General features: G+C 54.4%; 1 protein-coding gene across 1 annotated transcript in view; it reads right to left on the bottom strand.

Moving 5' to 3' along the window:
• RNF43 (ring finger protein 43) overlaps positions 1-14,843 on the bottom strand; it is a 60,441-nt gene that overhangs the window by 1,381 nt on the left and 44,217 nt on the right. Inside the window, exons 2-8 of the mRNA XM_040640897.1 lie at positions 12,990-13,112; positions 5,903-5,977; positions 5,671-5,802; positions 4,968-5,072; positions 3,695-3,856; positions 3,043-3,145; positions 1,064-2,411 (exon numbers count right to left, since the gene is read on the bottom strand). Coding sequence (XP_040496831.1) covers positions 1,064-2,411; positions 3,043-3,145; positions 3,695-3,856; positions 4,968-5,072; positions 5,671-5,802; positions 5,903-5,977; positions 12,990-13,112 — 2,048 coding nt within the window. The remainder of the gene's footprint in view (positions 1-1,063; positions 2,412-3,042; positions 3,146-3,694; positions 3,857-4,967; positions 5,073-5,670; positions 5,803-5,902; positions 5,978-12,989; positions 13,113-14,843) is intronic.

The following is a 14,843-nucleotide window of genomic DNA, read 5'->3' on the forward strand; positions in this document are numbered from 1 at the left end:
GCTGTAGGCAAAGAGCTGTGTCATCCACACCATGGGGGAAAGTGGGGGAGGGGTGCTCTGGAGGAGGAAGAGGAGGATTTGAGCAAATAAACACCACGTTAAAATTGAGGATTTACGTTATCACCATTGGTTGTAATACAATTATCAGGGAAGCACTGAGGCCCGAGGAAAATGGGGTTGGTCTTATTAACAAGGGTGCTTAGAAAGGAAGCCTTAGTTGTTCTTTTACCCCAGGGGGAGAGGAGAAAACCTAAGGACCCACAGGGCTGCTGGGAACCACCCATGATCTTTTTTTTTTTCTTTGCTTTGCTTGCTTTCTTTCTTCCTTTTTTTTTTTTTTTTAATCATTTACATAGGTCTTCTCGTATGGCCTAGTGTTATGGATATCTGCAATTATTTCTCCTACAAGACCTCATATTGCCTAGGATTACAGCTATCAGTAATTACTTCTCCATGCTCTCCTCAAGAGCAAGGAACACTTCTTGGCCTTCTTTGTATTTAAAGCTGATAATTGGGGGCGGCTGGGTGGTTCAGTCAGTTAAGCACCTGACTCTTGGCTTCTGCTCAGGTCATGATCTTGGGGTTGCGGGATCATGATCCTGGGGTCATGGGATCGAGCCCCACATCAGACTCTGCACTCAGCAGGGAGTCTGCTTGAATATTCTCTCCCTCTGCCCCTCCCCACTCACCCCCCTCAAATAAATAAATAAATACATCTTTAGAGCTGATAACTGAACTGGGTGCACACCTTTACTCATTATTATAATACTGAAACACTTACATTTGAGCTGCTGCCTCAAACCACTGCAAGTGCTTTCTGATGTTTCACCCACATGGCCGCTTCCCCTGAGCCTCCCTCTGGTCTGGCAACTAAAGGAGTAACACCTGGCGGAGTCAGAGTCCTTCAGCCAGCATCCTATGCTATGCCTGTTGTTCAATATTTTGTATGTTACCCCACTGCACCTTCTCAGCTTCTGTCAACCCCTTGTTGGCTGACTTCACCCATTCTGCAATAACCTCTGCTACCTTCTCCAAACCACACTCTCTTCCCCTGCAAACTCACCAGGCTGGGCTGGCGGCACCTGGCAGTGTGGGTAAGGGCACGGCCTGCCCTCTGGGGTGCCAGAACTCCATTCGGAGAGGCCCCTCTCCAGGTGGGTGTGGTCCTAGGGACTGGCGTGGAGTCAGACACAACCACACTGGCTGTGAACTTGAGTAACAAGAACCTGGGCTTTCTGGTAGCAGCCTCCTGTCCACGCCTGGAGGTCCAAAGATCAACGGGTGGGCCTCCGGGGACCAAGGGTATGCCAAGCTGGTACTGTAATGGGGAAAAATCTGGCAAGCTGGGTGTGCAGTCAAGTCCTGGGGCCGAGAAGCTGGGGTGGGCTCTGAGAGGCCCCCCCGCCTTTTCCTCTGTGGGTGTCGAACAGGGAGGCTGGATTTCTGCAGATGGAAGAGGCTGCTAGGACTGGGGTTGGCAGCATCAGCTGGGCCTGGGGCTGCCTCCATGAGGGCCCTGGACCATTGTGGGTTGGGGAGCTGCCCTGAAGGGGCCGTTGGGTTGGATCTGGCACCTTGCTGATCAGAGGAAGGTGGCTCTGGCTGGGGCTGTGTCTGAGGAAAGGCAAGCCTGGCCTGGGGGGCCCCAGTTTCTGGGCCAGGCTTCCGGCCATGCCACTGGAAGCGTTTTTTGTAGTGGTGCCGGTGGCGGTGGTAGTGGACGTGGCTGGAAACCTGGGTTTCCCCTGTGGGCACCACTGAGTCCAAGGAACGGGGCCGAGAGGTCACACTAGGCTGAGTCTCCTCCCCCCGGGGCTCCCCTTCCGGGCTGCAGTACACCAAGGGATCAAAGTCACTGCTCAGGGAGCTGCGGAAGGTAGAGCTGCTGCCGTGGATGCCCTGCAGACTGATGTCCGTGCAGTTGACCACCGAGTCACTCGAGGAGCCGTGACAGGGCCCCGAACTGGAGTCACTGGCGGGCCCATCGGCCATGTAGCCGCTGCGTTCTGTGCGGTAGCTTTCTCCAGAACCACTGCTGTCATAAGGCCTGGCCCGGCGTGGGGGTGCTGGGCAAGCAGAAAGGTGCTGCGAGGTGCACCGGAGGTGGCTCAGTCCCCAGCCCTGCGCATAGGGGTGCTGGGCCCCTGCCAGGCGCTGCTGCTCGCCTGGAGCCCTGGGATGTGCAGCTCTGGGGAGGCGGTGGTGCCGGGGGGCCATGCCTGGCTCCTGGGATGTTAGGAAGGGGCCAGGTCGTGGGGGCTGAGCCACTGCGCTCCGGGAAGGGCCCAACAGGTAGGCAGCGGGTAGGTGGTAGTGGGCATGGCCAGGATGCTGGCGAATGAGGTGGAGTCTCCGGCCTGGTTCCTGGTAAGACCGAGAGGGTCCCAGGGACTGAGAAAACGAATCTCCCTCTGGAAGAAAGAACCAAGAGCACAGGTGTTTGACTCCACCGACCTCCTCCGGAGGGTGGCTAGAGCAGCCGTTCAAGCCTACGGAGCCTGCGCGTCCAGTCCGAGTTGGGGGCCAAGGACACTCCTACTCTGCCTGCGCCCTGGCACACCGCGGCTCCTTGCAGCCAGTCTCTCCCTGGGAGCTCCACTAAGCACGTCCACACTGCTCCCCCCAGCAGCCCTCACGGGAGGGCTCTCTCACTCAGGGCCTCCACAGGCCAGTAGTGCACCTTGGGGTAAATTAGAAAAAGGCTCTTCTTCCTCAAGGCACTTCACTTGCACCTTTTAGGAAATTTTCATATTATCCTGGTCTTGTTATATTAAGATACTTTATTGCCACAAAATCAGAATTATAAATACACAGACCACCGAGATTTAACTTCAACAAAGTTGTCATAGAAATACAAACCATTTTAAAGTAATAAAGAAGCCTACGATGTGAATGGTGCCCCCCTTCATACGAGTCACTCTAAAGAACTATTAAGGCAGAGCTGCTTTCTCCTCAGCTTCCAGGCAACACCCTTCGGCAGAAGGCAGCCTTGTCCTAGACCCCTCTGGCTGCACACAGGGGAGGGCTTGGCCCACCTCCTACCTACGATGTTGAACATGCAGAGAGGGCAAGTCCGATGCTGATGCAGCCAGGGGTCCACACACACACGATGGAACTCATGGAGGCAGGAAATGACCCGCAGCTCCTGCAGAACACAAGGGGTCCAAACCCAAGTTATCTGTAGCCACAGCAGTAAAACCAGGATTCCCCCAACTCCCTCCCGCCTCTCCTTCCTGCTCTGACCTTCTTGTAAAATACCACATAGTAGAATAGAAACAGTAAGGGCTTTGGTGTCAGGTAAACCTGGATTTTGCGACTCAGCTGCATGACCTTGGGCAAGTTCCTTAACAGATAGTTTTCTGCTCCAAAGCGAGGATGAAAGCCGAACCTGCCCCCACCGAGCGCCGTCAGGAGGCTAAAGTGAGCTCATGCACCTAAAGCACTCCCTGCAGGGCCTGGCACGCGGTACACACTCAGCAAGGACCAGCTCTCTTCCCCTGGAAGACCAGGAAAACAGCCAGACCTCGGGGCTGCTCCTCCCTCTGCCTCACGAGAGATACACAGCACAGACGAGAGATACACAGCACAGACGCAGCCAGAGCACCCGCAGCGGCCTGCAGTGTCTCGCACCGCCTCCCGCTCTCCCCCTTCCCTCCGCAGCCTGGTCACCGAGGGCGAGCAAGCCCGGCCTTACCTGGCCCTCAGAGAACTCCTCCAGGCAGATGGCACACACGGGCGCGGAGCCACAGCTGCTACTGGAGTCCGGCCACTCAGCCCGCGCCCTCCTGCAGCTGGCCCGGTACCTCCTGGTGGCCAGCTGGCTGATGGCCCAGGCTGTTCGCTGTTGAAGGGGATCCTGGGAAGAGGGGTGGGCCTCAGACTAGGGCAAGGGCTCCTCTTCCCCCACCCCGGGACCTCGGTTTGTACTTGGTTCCCAGTCACCCAGTGAGATAGATCATAGGGCCGACTGACTGCCCCTAGGAGTCTGGCCCCTTCGAGCTCACACAGGGCTCTGCCAAGCTGGCCACAGCCTCGCACCCACCCCCCTTCATACCTTCTCGCTTTCCTTCCCTTGATGGCCCAGGAGAGAAGTTTTTCATCCAAACACCTGCTTGACATCTTAACTTGGCTATCTAATAGCCCATCAAACTGAATTCCTAATCCCATTAACCACCCATGACGCACCCATCCTCGCCCCTTGAAACTTAAGTCAGATCGTGGTACTACTTCTGCTCCAAATCCTCTAGCCACTCCCACTTCGCCCAGGGTGAAAAACACAGGCCCTGCCAATGGCCTCAGCAGTCCGGCACACTCCTGTCCCAACCTCCCGCTCTGCCCTTTCACTAGCTCTATTCCGGCCACATGGCCGCCTGGCTATCCCTCAGACACACTGGGCACACTTCTGCCTCAAGGCCTTTGCCTCTACTGTGCTCTCTGTCCGACCACACTCTCCCCAGATATCTGCACATACGACCCCCTCACCCCCTGAGGGTCTTTCCTGTAAATGCTGTCCTCCCAGTAAAGCCTTCTCTGGCTTTGCTTTTAAAAATTAACCCTTTCCCTTTACATTCCCTCTTTCCTCTTCTATTTTATTTTTCTCTCTGGAACACACCACCATCCAAAATACTACATAGTTGATTCATTTATTTTGTTTAGTGTCTGTCTCTTCCCGTTAGAATGAAAGCTCCCCCAGGGACGGGATCTTCCTTTTGTTCACTGTGCTACTGCCAACACCTGGACCCGGGCCTGGCCCATACGAGGAGCTCTCTCTCTGCTGAATAAATAAATGAATGGGCAATCCTACGTGGAGGGGCTGCTGGAGACCAACAAGTCAGTGCCAGGGTATTTAGATGGAAACGGCTTCAAGAGCATAAGGGCACCTTCTTTCCTCCCTTTTCCCTTCCTGCTCTTTCCCCTCCCCCACACACGAACATGCCCACTTCTGCCAGGGAGCCCGCTCCGCTCACCGGCCTGCTGTGGCGGGGGCGGCACCGGACGCGCAGCACTGAAGCCAGGATGACCACGAAGATGGTGCCCACCACTGTCAGGAGGATCCACACGTCGTAATCTGGCTGCGGGAGTGAGCGGAGGTGGAAAGAGTCATAGCTCTGGAAGGAGCTGGGCCAGTCTGGGAGAAAGTCAGGTGCCCAGGAGACAGATAGCTAGAGGTCCCCTTGAGTCTTCCAGCAGAGGGGACGAGGTGGGGAGGAACGTGCAGGTGGGGTTAGGTGGTGGCTCTCTGCCCACGGGCACTCATAGGAGAGGCTCCTCCAGATGTGCGCTGGGAGAGGTCCTATCTGAAGATCTGTGTGCTTGGGGAAAGGAGGAAAGGGACCCCCTGCAGAGCGGGAGCCTCCCAGTGGCCAGCTGCGGGGCATCGGGGGCTGGGGGCCAGGGTTTTATTCAGGCTCTGCTACTCTGCGCCCTGAAACCACAGAGCAGAAAACAACTTCAGAACTCAGCGGGCCTCATCTATTCATTCTGCAGACGAAGCCCAGGGGGAGAAGAAACTTGTCCAGAAGCACACAGCTGGTGGGTGAAGTTGAGCTATAGGGTTTCTAAATTCTCTTTAGCTCCAGGAGTCCCAGGGCTTTCGATGGGAGTTGCCTCAGGACAAAGTGGTGGTGAGAACGGGTGCTAGGGCAGGGTCTGGAGATCTGGCGCACTTACCCAGGTTGGGGGCTCCTTCAGCTCAATCCTAACGTGGGCCTTTCGGTTCTTGTACACAAACTCCATCAGCTTCTCAGCGTCCTTACCCCAGATCAACACCACCGGCCAAGTCAGCCCCAGGGGCTGCTGCAGCTGCATGAGGGGAAAGTGCCCACAAGGGCTGCTGTGTCCTGACTTGTCTTTCCGCAGGTGACTTTACTCCCTCCTCAAACACCCCAGTGTCCCTGGGTACCTGCTCAGCAGCTGCTCGATCCTCCGTGATGTCAAAAAGGACGGCGCTAGCGCCTCGCTCCCCTGCCATCCGGGCCTGCAGAGACACAGCAGAGGTCCCGCTGGGGTCAGAGGAGGACATAGCCCGTCCATGCCCTGGCCTCACCCTCACGCATCTATGCGTTCCGGGGACATTGCACACCCGTAGGTCTGCACGCTCGTATATGACACATGCGAGGGGGCAGTGGGACTAGGTCCCTGTCCTGCCCTGAGCTCACCCAGCTCCCACTGCCTTCAAGGACAACATTCAAGCCTTCCTTGTGTAATCAAGTCAACCCTTAACAAGGATTTAGCAGGTGCCAGGTAGTGGAATAGACTCTAGACCTAAGGACAAATGAGACCTCTCCCGGCTCAAAGCTCCACAAGTCTGCCTTCACTAAGAGCTGGGAGAACAGAAAGCAGGGAATGACCAGCACCCCGAGGGAGTGGGGAAGGGTGACCAGTCCCCAGTACAGAGAGGGAGAAGGGGTGCAAGACAGGTGGAGAGCTCCTTGAGAATAGAGCTGGGCTTTCCAAGGGTCAACCATGCCTGACAAGAGGAGCCTGCAGGGCATCCCCCAAAGGCCCGGGACCCTGCTGCCACCCAAGGTCTCCATGGCAGAGCCCTAGGCTCAGCCTATTTCTTGGTGTCTCTCTCCCTGCCACAGTCTAATTTGCCAACACATTTCCTGGCTCCAATTCAAGGACTTAATGGGGCCCCTTTCCAGCGTTTTGTCCCTGCACCCCCTCCCTGAGGTGGCACTGGAGATTCGGTGGGGAGGGACCTGAGGGGCTGTTCCCACAAGGGCACAACTGTGCGTGCATGCTTGCCAAGGCTCCAAGAGCAGGCATGGGACAGCAGAACCTAGCCAGCCGGGCAGAGCAGAGCCAAAAAGAGAAAAAAAAGCAGGAATCTAGCAGCTCTGGGTGTGGGGTAAGAGAAGGGAGATAAGAGCAAGGGGTGGGTGGAGGCGCAAGGGCAAAGGAGCGAGACAGATACTGTCCTGCCTTGGCATCGGGCCGCCCTGCCCGGCACCACCACTCACCAGCCTTTCTCCCCAAAGCAGAGGCTCATCTCGTAAGGGTATCAGGCTGGGGCCTCTTGCCCCTGGGGGCCTGCTGAGTCTTTGGGGCTGGGCTGCAGGCACCGAAGGAGTTAATCCCTCTGCCAGCAGTGGTGGCAGGCAGAGGAGCCAGTGCTGGGGCTTACTCACACGCTCAGGCCTTTGATCTCTGCTTTCCTTCCCTGGGGAGAGCCTGTCCGGGCAGGTCTCCTGCCTGGCAGGCCAGGGGAGCGGCTCCTTGCTCCCGTTCCTCACTCCCCAGGAGGCAGCAGGGACCAGGGGCCCCTCAGAACTGGCAGCCTGCAGGCAGGGGAGCCCTGGAAGGTGGTGAAGACTCTCTAGCGAGGCCCCATTTTGGGTCGGGAGGGTAACTGTCCCCCTTCTTCCTTCCCTCCCTCCCTCCCTCCCTCCCTGAGTTGCTGAGGAGCTGGGCTGGACTGTCTAACAGCACCTAGGCCCAGCCCAGGCTCAGGCTCAGGCTCGCCAGCCTAAATGACTGGAAATTCACAAGACTCCAGAGTGGAATTGTTGAAGAAATTGAGAGGTCACAGCCTTCAGTGTCCTCCTGCCCATTTACTCCCAGGAAGTCCAGCCCAACTAGGTGACCCCAGGCAAAGAGAAGCTCTCCCGTTTTCAGAAACCCTCCAACCAGGGTATGGGAGCAGCTCCAGAGAACAAGGAGAGGGGCTCCCACTGCTAATGTCACCGTCTAGGACTTGGCTAAGGCATGAGGAGGTCACCCCAGTAGTGAAAGAATTGAAACTCCTGGACCCTGCCTGCTACCCAGGCCTCATGTTTCTCATGCCCAGATTGAGACCCTACACCCAGCCCAGCCTGGAAGAGCATGAGGGAAGGGCACAGGCTTCCTTCTCCAGAGATTTTCTTAGTCCTCCCCCTCCAACCCCGTCTTTGAAGGATTGGGGTAGGAACAGTGGAAAGTAATTACCCTGATGTTCAAACACCCCAGCCCATTACAGCCCATAATTACAAAGTTGTAAAAGAGATCAAAGAGAGAGTACTGGCCAACAGGACTTTCAAGCAGTGGGTACCTGTGTCCAGAGTTCTAGGAATCAAAAAGCAAGACTTGGGGCCAGATGGCAGCCCACCCTGGGGCTGGAGTTTCCCTCCAGCCACCTGCACCCAAGAAGGTAGGAGAGAGGGAGAGAAAGAAGCACTTCTTGGGAGACTGGAAGCTGGAAGGCAGAGAGGGTGGGTAGGCCTTCTGCATGGGAAGACTGGGCTCTAGAAAAACAATGCAGAGATCTCTTTTGGAGCTGCAAAGAGACAGCCAGCCCCCTTGCTGGCTGCCCAAGGCTTCTAGCCACTGGAAGCAGTGCACTGCGGGAATTGAAGACAACTCCCTGCACCTGTCTGGGCTGTAGGTTTCCTCTCCAGACACAGCGGCAGTCTCTGTCACCGCATCCTCATCAAAGACTGACCGAGGACCTACTGTGCCCAGGGCACCTAGCAAGGGAAGGCCAGGCCCTCTAGAACAACTCATCATCTAGTTGTAGAGACAAGGCATATACATAATAGAATGCTGATAACATTCTAGAGTACAAATGAATGAAACAGACCAGTAGTTCCCACATCTTGTTTCACTGCAGAAAGTCCTTCCCTCCACTCCCCCCCGACACAATCTGACACAAATTTTCAATACACAATAAAAGCGAGCTGAGTTTGAGGATGGGGGTGGAGTTAAGGGCCTTGGTTTCCCCCTCCCCTGAAACGTGGTGTGTAAAGCACAGACAGAGACCCTGGCAACCTGCCAAAATAGAGGTATTTCTACCCCTAATGGGCTAGCTGAGCTGGGCCAGTCAGGCAAGATTCAGTAGAAGAGATGGAATTCATCTGGGCTTGAAAGCAAGGGTAAGAGAAAGTAGAAGGGATATAACCTTTATTGAGGCCCACTCTGCCCAGACTGCTCAGGTTTGAGTCCTGAATTTGCTACCAACTATTAGCTGTGAGGCTTTGAGCATGTCACTTAACTGCTGTATGCCTCAGTTTTCCTTTCTGTAAGCTGGGAATAATAATAGGATCTACTTCGTAGGGTTGTTTTGCAGACTATATAAGTTAATCCACGTAAAGCCTTATAATACTACCTGGTACATGGTCAGTGTCCCGTAAGCATTAGTTATTGTCATATCAGCTATTACTACGTGCTTTGGGTACATGATTTCATTTACTCCTCACAACTCTATAAATAGACAGTCATCCAGTTTTGAGTTGAGGAAACCGAGACTCAGAGAGACCAAACAACGTGCCCAGGATCACATAGCTGATAAGCAATGGAGGCAGGATTCCCGCTCAGGACTTCCGTCTTCCAAGTGCCTGGTTATCAGGTAGTGGTCTTTATGGTAAGAGAGGCAGGGGCTTGTCTCCAGAGCCAGCTGCTTCCACCAGGTAGAAGGCCACTGCTCTAGTCCAGGCATGAGGTGATTAGGGCCTGGGTAATCACAAGGATGGCTGTGGAGTTGCTAATAGAGAAACAGAAACCAATTTGGATGACTAGATGGGGGAGGGGGGTGGGGGCGGTGACAGGAACAGAAGAGTCCAGAAAAATTATGGTGAGAGTTTCAGGGAAGACCAAGAGAGGTACCAATGAAAGAAAAAAACCCAATTTTGTTAACTATAAAAGCATGGGATGATGATGCCAATGAGGACAATAGTGATAACTGTGATCATTTGTTGAGTGATTCCTATATGCCTGGCATGGGGCTGAGAGCTGCCATCTGTACTGTCCCATTAAATCCTCGTAACTACTTTATGATGTAAGTCCCATTATCATTCCCCTTTTACGGATGAGGAAACAAGAGGCCCAGAGAGGTGAGCTAAAATGTCCAGGTCACACTGAGGGGCATAGGAGATGTCAGGCTTCAGGGCCAGGGCTGTCTAGCTCCAGAGCCCCAGCTCTGTTGACCCTGATGACACCATTAACACTAACTGATTGAAGTCAGCAATTTTCACACTTTTATCACTAAAACCCACCTTTCCCCTATGTCTCCCACGAGCCATATAGTTTTTACTTTTTAAATTTTCTTTAAAGATTTTATTTGAGATAGAGAGTGCGTGTGCTCGAGAGAGAGAGAGAGAGAGAGAGAGAGAGAGCAGGAGCAGGGGAAGGGCAGACGCAGAGGGAGAAGCAGACTCCCTGCTGAGCAGGGAGCCCAGCGTGGGGCTCGATCCCAGGACCAGAACTGAAGGCAGACACTTAACCCACTGGGCCACCGGGGCGCCCCGAGCCATATTTTCTTAACATTTACCAAACTAACTGCCTTTATTATGTACAGTTCATTTTCCTGGGAGATAATCTGTAACCAAAAGCAACAAATAAACAGTTCAGTTAAGCCTGTGGGGCATATGAAATCTTAGAAGCAGCTCCGAGACCTCCATTACTACCTTCGCGGACCTCCTCCGGGCCAGGGGATCCCAGGGAGGAGCTGCTTGGCGAGGTCGAAGGACGAGGCCCGAGGGAAGCCTTGGACCCCAAGGCCGGGAGCACGCGGGGCAGAGCAGGCTCACAGCGAGGAGCCAGCGCCTGCCCAGCCCGGTGTGAGGAAGCTGAGGCACGGGCGGCGGAGCGAGCGTGACCGCAAAGGCTGTGGGAGAGAGCAGGTCCCAGGGCAGCAGCCAAGGCACTTCTTCTAAACCCCCGATGGATTTTGTTCCGGTGTTTGTTTTAGCTCAGGCACTGTTTGGGACTTGACACACATCATTTTTAGCCTCACAATGATCTCCGGGGGAGACAATCAAAGTCCCATCTTACGCTGGAGGAAACAAAGGCGCCAACAGGCCGAAGTGCCTCAGGGAGCACCGACCACGTGTTCCTCTGGCCACGGGTCCTGTTTCTCCCCCCGGAGCGCGATCCTCCCGCGTGGACGGCATCCTGGGGGCCCGGGGTCCGCAGGTACCCGCAATCATACAGTGCGTTCTGAGCCCCTCTTCCCCCACCTCTCCTGCCCCGCCGCGGCCTTGCACGCACGCACTTACGTACGCACGCACGTACGCACGCACGCACGCGCTCTCTGCCCTCACACTCATGCTACCAAACACTGGGCGCGCGTCTACCCAGTGAATACATGAATGACGTCTGCCCATATTCTGTAAAGCAAGGGAAATAGAAGAGCCAAAAGCAAGGTAGCTTCAACCTAACAAAATTCTGCCGCCATTAAGGACCCACATAGTCTTTTTTTTTTTTTTTTTTTTTTGAGGTGGGGTGGGCAGAGGGAGAGAGAATCCTGAAGCAGAGTCCCCACTAAGCGCGGAGCCCAAGGTAGGGGTCTCCACGTGGGGCTTGATCTCATCAACCCAAGATCATGATCTGAGCCGAAACCAAGAATCGGCTACTAAACCAACTGAGTCATCCAGGTGCCCCAAGACCCACACAGTCTTGCATAGAAACCACGCTCTCCCCTCTTCCAGGTGTGTCCTGGCCCCCATTTCCCACATCCTCCCGTGGCCCCTCTCTGCATCAGCATGGCCAGGCTGGCAGAATATCTTCACCCATCTGTGGGGCCACATTCGAATCCTGCTCAGATCCCTGCCCCCTCCGTGGCTCGCGTAAGAACCCAGGCTGTTTCCTTGAGACTCCAGGCTCAGGAAGCGGACCTCAGGAGAATCAGGAAACCCCCAGGGGGATCTGGGCCCGAGTACAATGAGCAGGCGCACAGGCTGCGACGGGCCGCTTCCTCTTTTACCGCACGGAGGAGCTGGACCCCTTCCCTCAAGTCGACCTGAGTATGCCGCACAGAATCTAACTACACTCTGGCTTAGGTCACCATGAGAATCTTTTCATATACATTAAGTGTCCCCAGCCAGAATGGGAGGCAACAGAGCAGGGAGATTAAAAGCCCAGGTTTGGGAACTAGACAAGACTCAGTTCAAATCACAGCTCTACCCCTTCCTAGCTATGTAACCCTAGCAAGTTACTTAGTTGTTTTTTTCTCTCTCTCTTTTTTTTTAAAAAGATTTTATTTATTTAACAGAGAGAGACAGCCAGTGAGAGAGGGAACACAAGCAGGGGGAGTGGGAGAGGAAGAAGCAGGCTCCCAGCGGAGCAGCCTGATGCGGGGCTCGATCCCATAACGCCGGGATCACGCCCTGAGCCGAAGGCAGACACCCAACCGCTGTGCCACCCAGGCGCCCCTCTTTTTTTTTTTTTTTTTAAGTTTCTTTATTTTTTTAGTAATCTCTACACCCAAGGTGGGGCTCGAACTCACAACCCTGAGATCAAGAGTGGCATGCTCCACTGACTGAGCCAGCCAGGCGCCCCAGTTACTTCAGTTTCCTGACCCTCACTTGCCTCATATGTCAAATAGAAAATAAAAACGTCTAGCTTTCCTGACTGTTGCGCAAAGTAAACGAGATAATATATAAAGAATGTGTCCCACCTGGCCCACAGTCAGCGCCCAGAAAACAGTAACTAACGTTAGAACAGGGATCACAAATGCACGTGGTCATTTGAGGACCTTTGAGGCAGCAGGCCAGGCAGGTACACGGCAAACTGGAGAGCCCAGGACAGTGGCGAGGTGGCAGCTGCTGCCAGCCCCAGCCAGCGGTGCCCCATGGAAATACGGAGCCACTGATCTGCAATCTTGGAGGAAGAACGTGAACGGTTTACGGATAGGGCAATGGCTTATGTTTCTGCTATTCTTGCATATGTTCAGTTAATATTTCTGACAGGTGGAAAAGCCCTTCAACTGACCCCTCCTTGCTCTGCTGCTGGGCAGGGGAAGGGGTTTAGGAACTTCCAGATGGTGGGGGAGGTTATGGGGCAGGTAGCATGTCCTAGATGACAGTCAGAAGAGTCTGCTGGGAGATGATGGTTGGTGGGGAAAGGACAGAGGCCTGAAGTTCCACCCGTCTCAGACCCATCGTGAGTTGGGAAAACCTGAGTGAATTGGGCACATGATTCCTAGGCGACAAGGGGACAGAGAACAAAGGTGCCCCTCATGGCCTGGAGCTGGGTGAAGTTCAGAGTGTGTGTGGAGTCAGGTGTGAACCCACCTTGCTGGCCAGGGACAGGCAGGGGCGGGGCGCCCGTTGGGGACTCTCCAGCTTGACAATGCTGATGAATCCAGGCTCCAGATTGTCGTCATCACTGGCATTGCACAGGTACAGGGGGTGGGACTGCAGAGAGAGGCAGAGAGAGAGGTTAGGGAGGCCCTAGGGGTTAGCAGTAAGCTATGGGAGCCAAGCAATTGCCCACTGTTCCAGGGAGGGACCAGGCAGGTCTCCTAGTGCTATGAAAGAGTGGGCCTTCTTATCTGATGGCCTCAGAGGAAGCTAGTAACCATCAGTTGTCATTTCAGGGGTACCAGGGCCAAGAATACATGGAGGTGGGAGGCAGGTAGGCAGGAGGGTGTCCAAAAGGGGGACCTCCATGAAGAGTCTGCTGCAAAGCCACTCCGACAACCCTCACACTGCCCCAGCCTCTCTCCCCTCCTACTTTGCCCACCTGCTCCAAAACCCCAGGCTAAGAGCCCACATCAGTACCTTCAGAAGCTTGCTTTCCCTCCTTACCCTCCCAGGGCAGTGCTGGGTGCTACCAGTGCCTCCTGCCTCCTCGGGGTGCCCCCTGAGATCCCCATCTCTCATGTGGCTTGGGTCTTCGCACTCGGTGCTGCCTCAGTCCTCTCAGTATCTCCCTTTGTCCCTTCCCTGTGCCCATCCTGAGATGAAGCAGGGCACGGGCAGGGAGAAGACACTACTTGGGAGTGAGGCGTGACTAACAGCCTTGAACCTCACACTTCTTAGGAGCTTGTCCTGTCCTCAGGAATGATGCAGTGGAGAGGAGTCAGCCCAGCGCCTCTGCTCTGAGGGTGTGGCAGGGCCAGTCCAAGACCCTGTGCCCCTAGCCCAGTCGGTGCGGAGCAATGAGTCAGGGGCAAGTGGGCCCAATGTGTGCAGACAGGAGTCAGGAGTGCCCTTCTGTATACTTGCTTGTCATTCAAGGTGACTCAAATGCCCACTTGAATCTAATTTTCCCAGAGTGCTGAGAACACAGTATGATTTATTTGGCCCTAGATAATCCTATGGGCCAGAGGTTCTTATGTGCTGGAAGCCCAGTATATGCTGCAGAAAGGGGATTTTGTATGAGGGAGGTGCGGCTACTTCCTTCTCTGCTGCTGCTGAAGTCTAAAGGACTTCCAGAAAGAACCATCAGAGGAACCAGAAAGCATTTTGAATTTATGAAGATGACAATGCTGATGATGGATTTAGGAGCCCAGTCATTTTTTGAGGGCACCTTCATGCTATTTCTTCTCACTGTGTCACTGCAGTCCCTTGAACATATTGGGTTCTCAAACACATATACCACCTTGCTTTGAATTCTAGCCTTTTGAATATACATCTTTGGGCAGGGGGTGTTGAGATAGGAGTGCCATTCTTGGTCCCAGAATTTAAGGAGTACTAGTCTGGTGGTGATCAAAGTTTAGTGTGGGAGAAATGTTATGAACATCCCCCCACCCACCCCCCAAAAAGGCGAGGGCCCAGGTTGTTCTCACTTCAGTGCGCCTGTAGCCCCTGTCTCAACAAGTTCCATTTGTCTTGTCTGTCTGCCCATTTGCCCAACCACACATCCCTTCATTTCTTCATTCTACCAACACTGAAAGCCTCCTTGGTGCCAGGCACTGTACGATCCATTGGGGAGTCAACAATAAATAAGATAAGCTCTTCGCCTTAAAGAAGCTCAGAAGACAAGTGTACACACACATTGTATTGTGATGTTATGATGCAGGTTCATTCAAGGGCCTGTGGGAGGCCACAAGAAGGGGGGACTAACAATCCTATGTCGGGGGGCAGCGGGGACTGAACAGGTATGTGCTCACCCACTGGATCCCCAGGAAGGGGAAGGTACGT

This window comes from Ursus maritimus, unplaced genomic scaffold (genome assembly GCF_017311325.1).
Source record: "Ursus maritimus isolate PB19 unplaced genomic scaffold, ASM1731132v1 scaffold_24, whole genome shotgun sequence".
NCBI classification, from domain to species: Eukaryota; Metazoa; Chordata; class Mammalia; order Carnivora; family Ursidae; genus Ursus; species Ursus maritimus.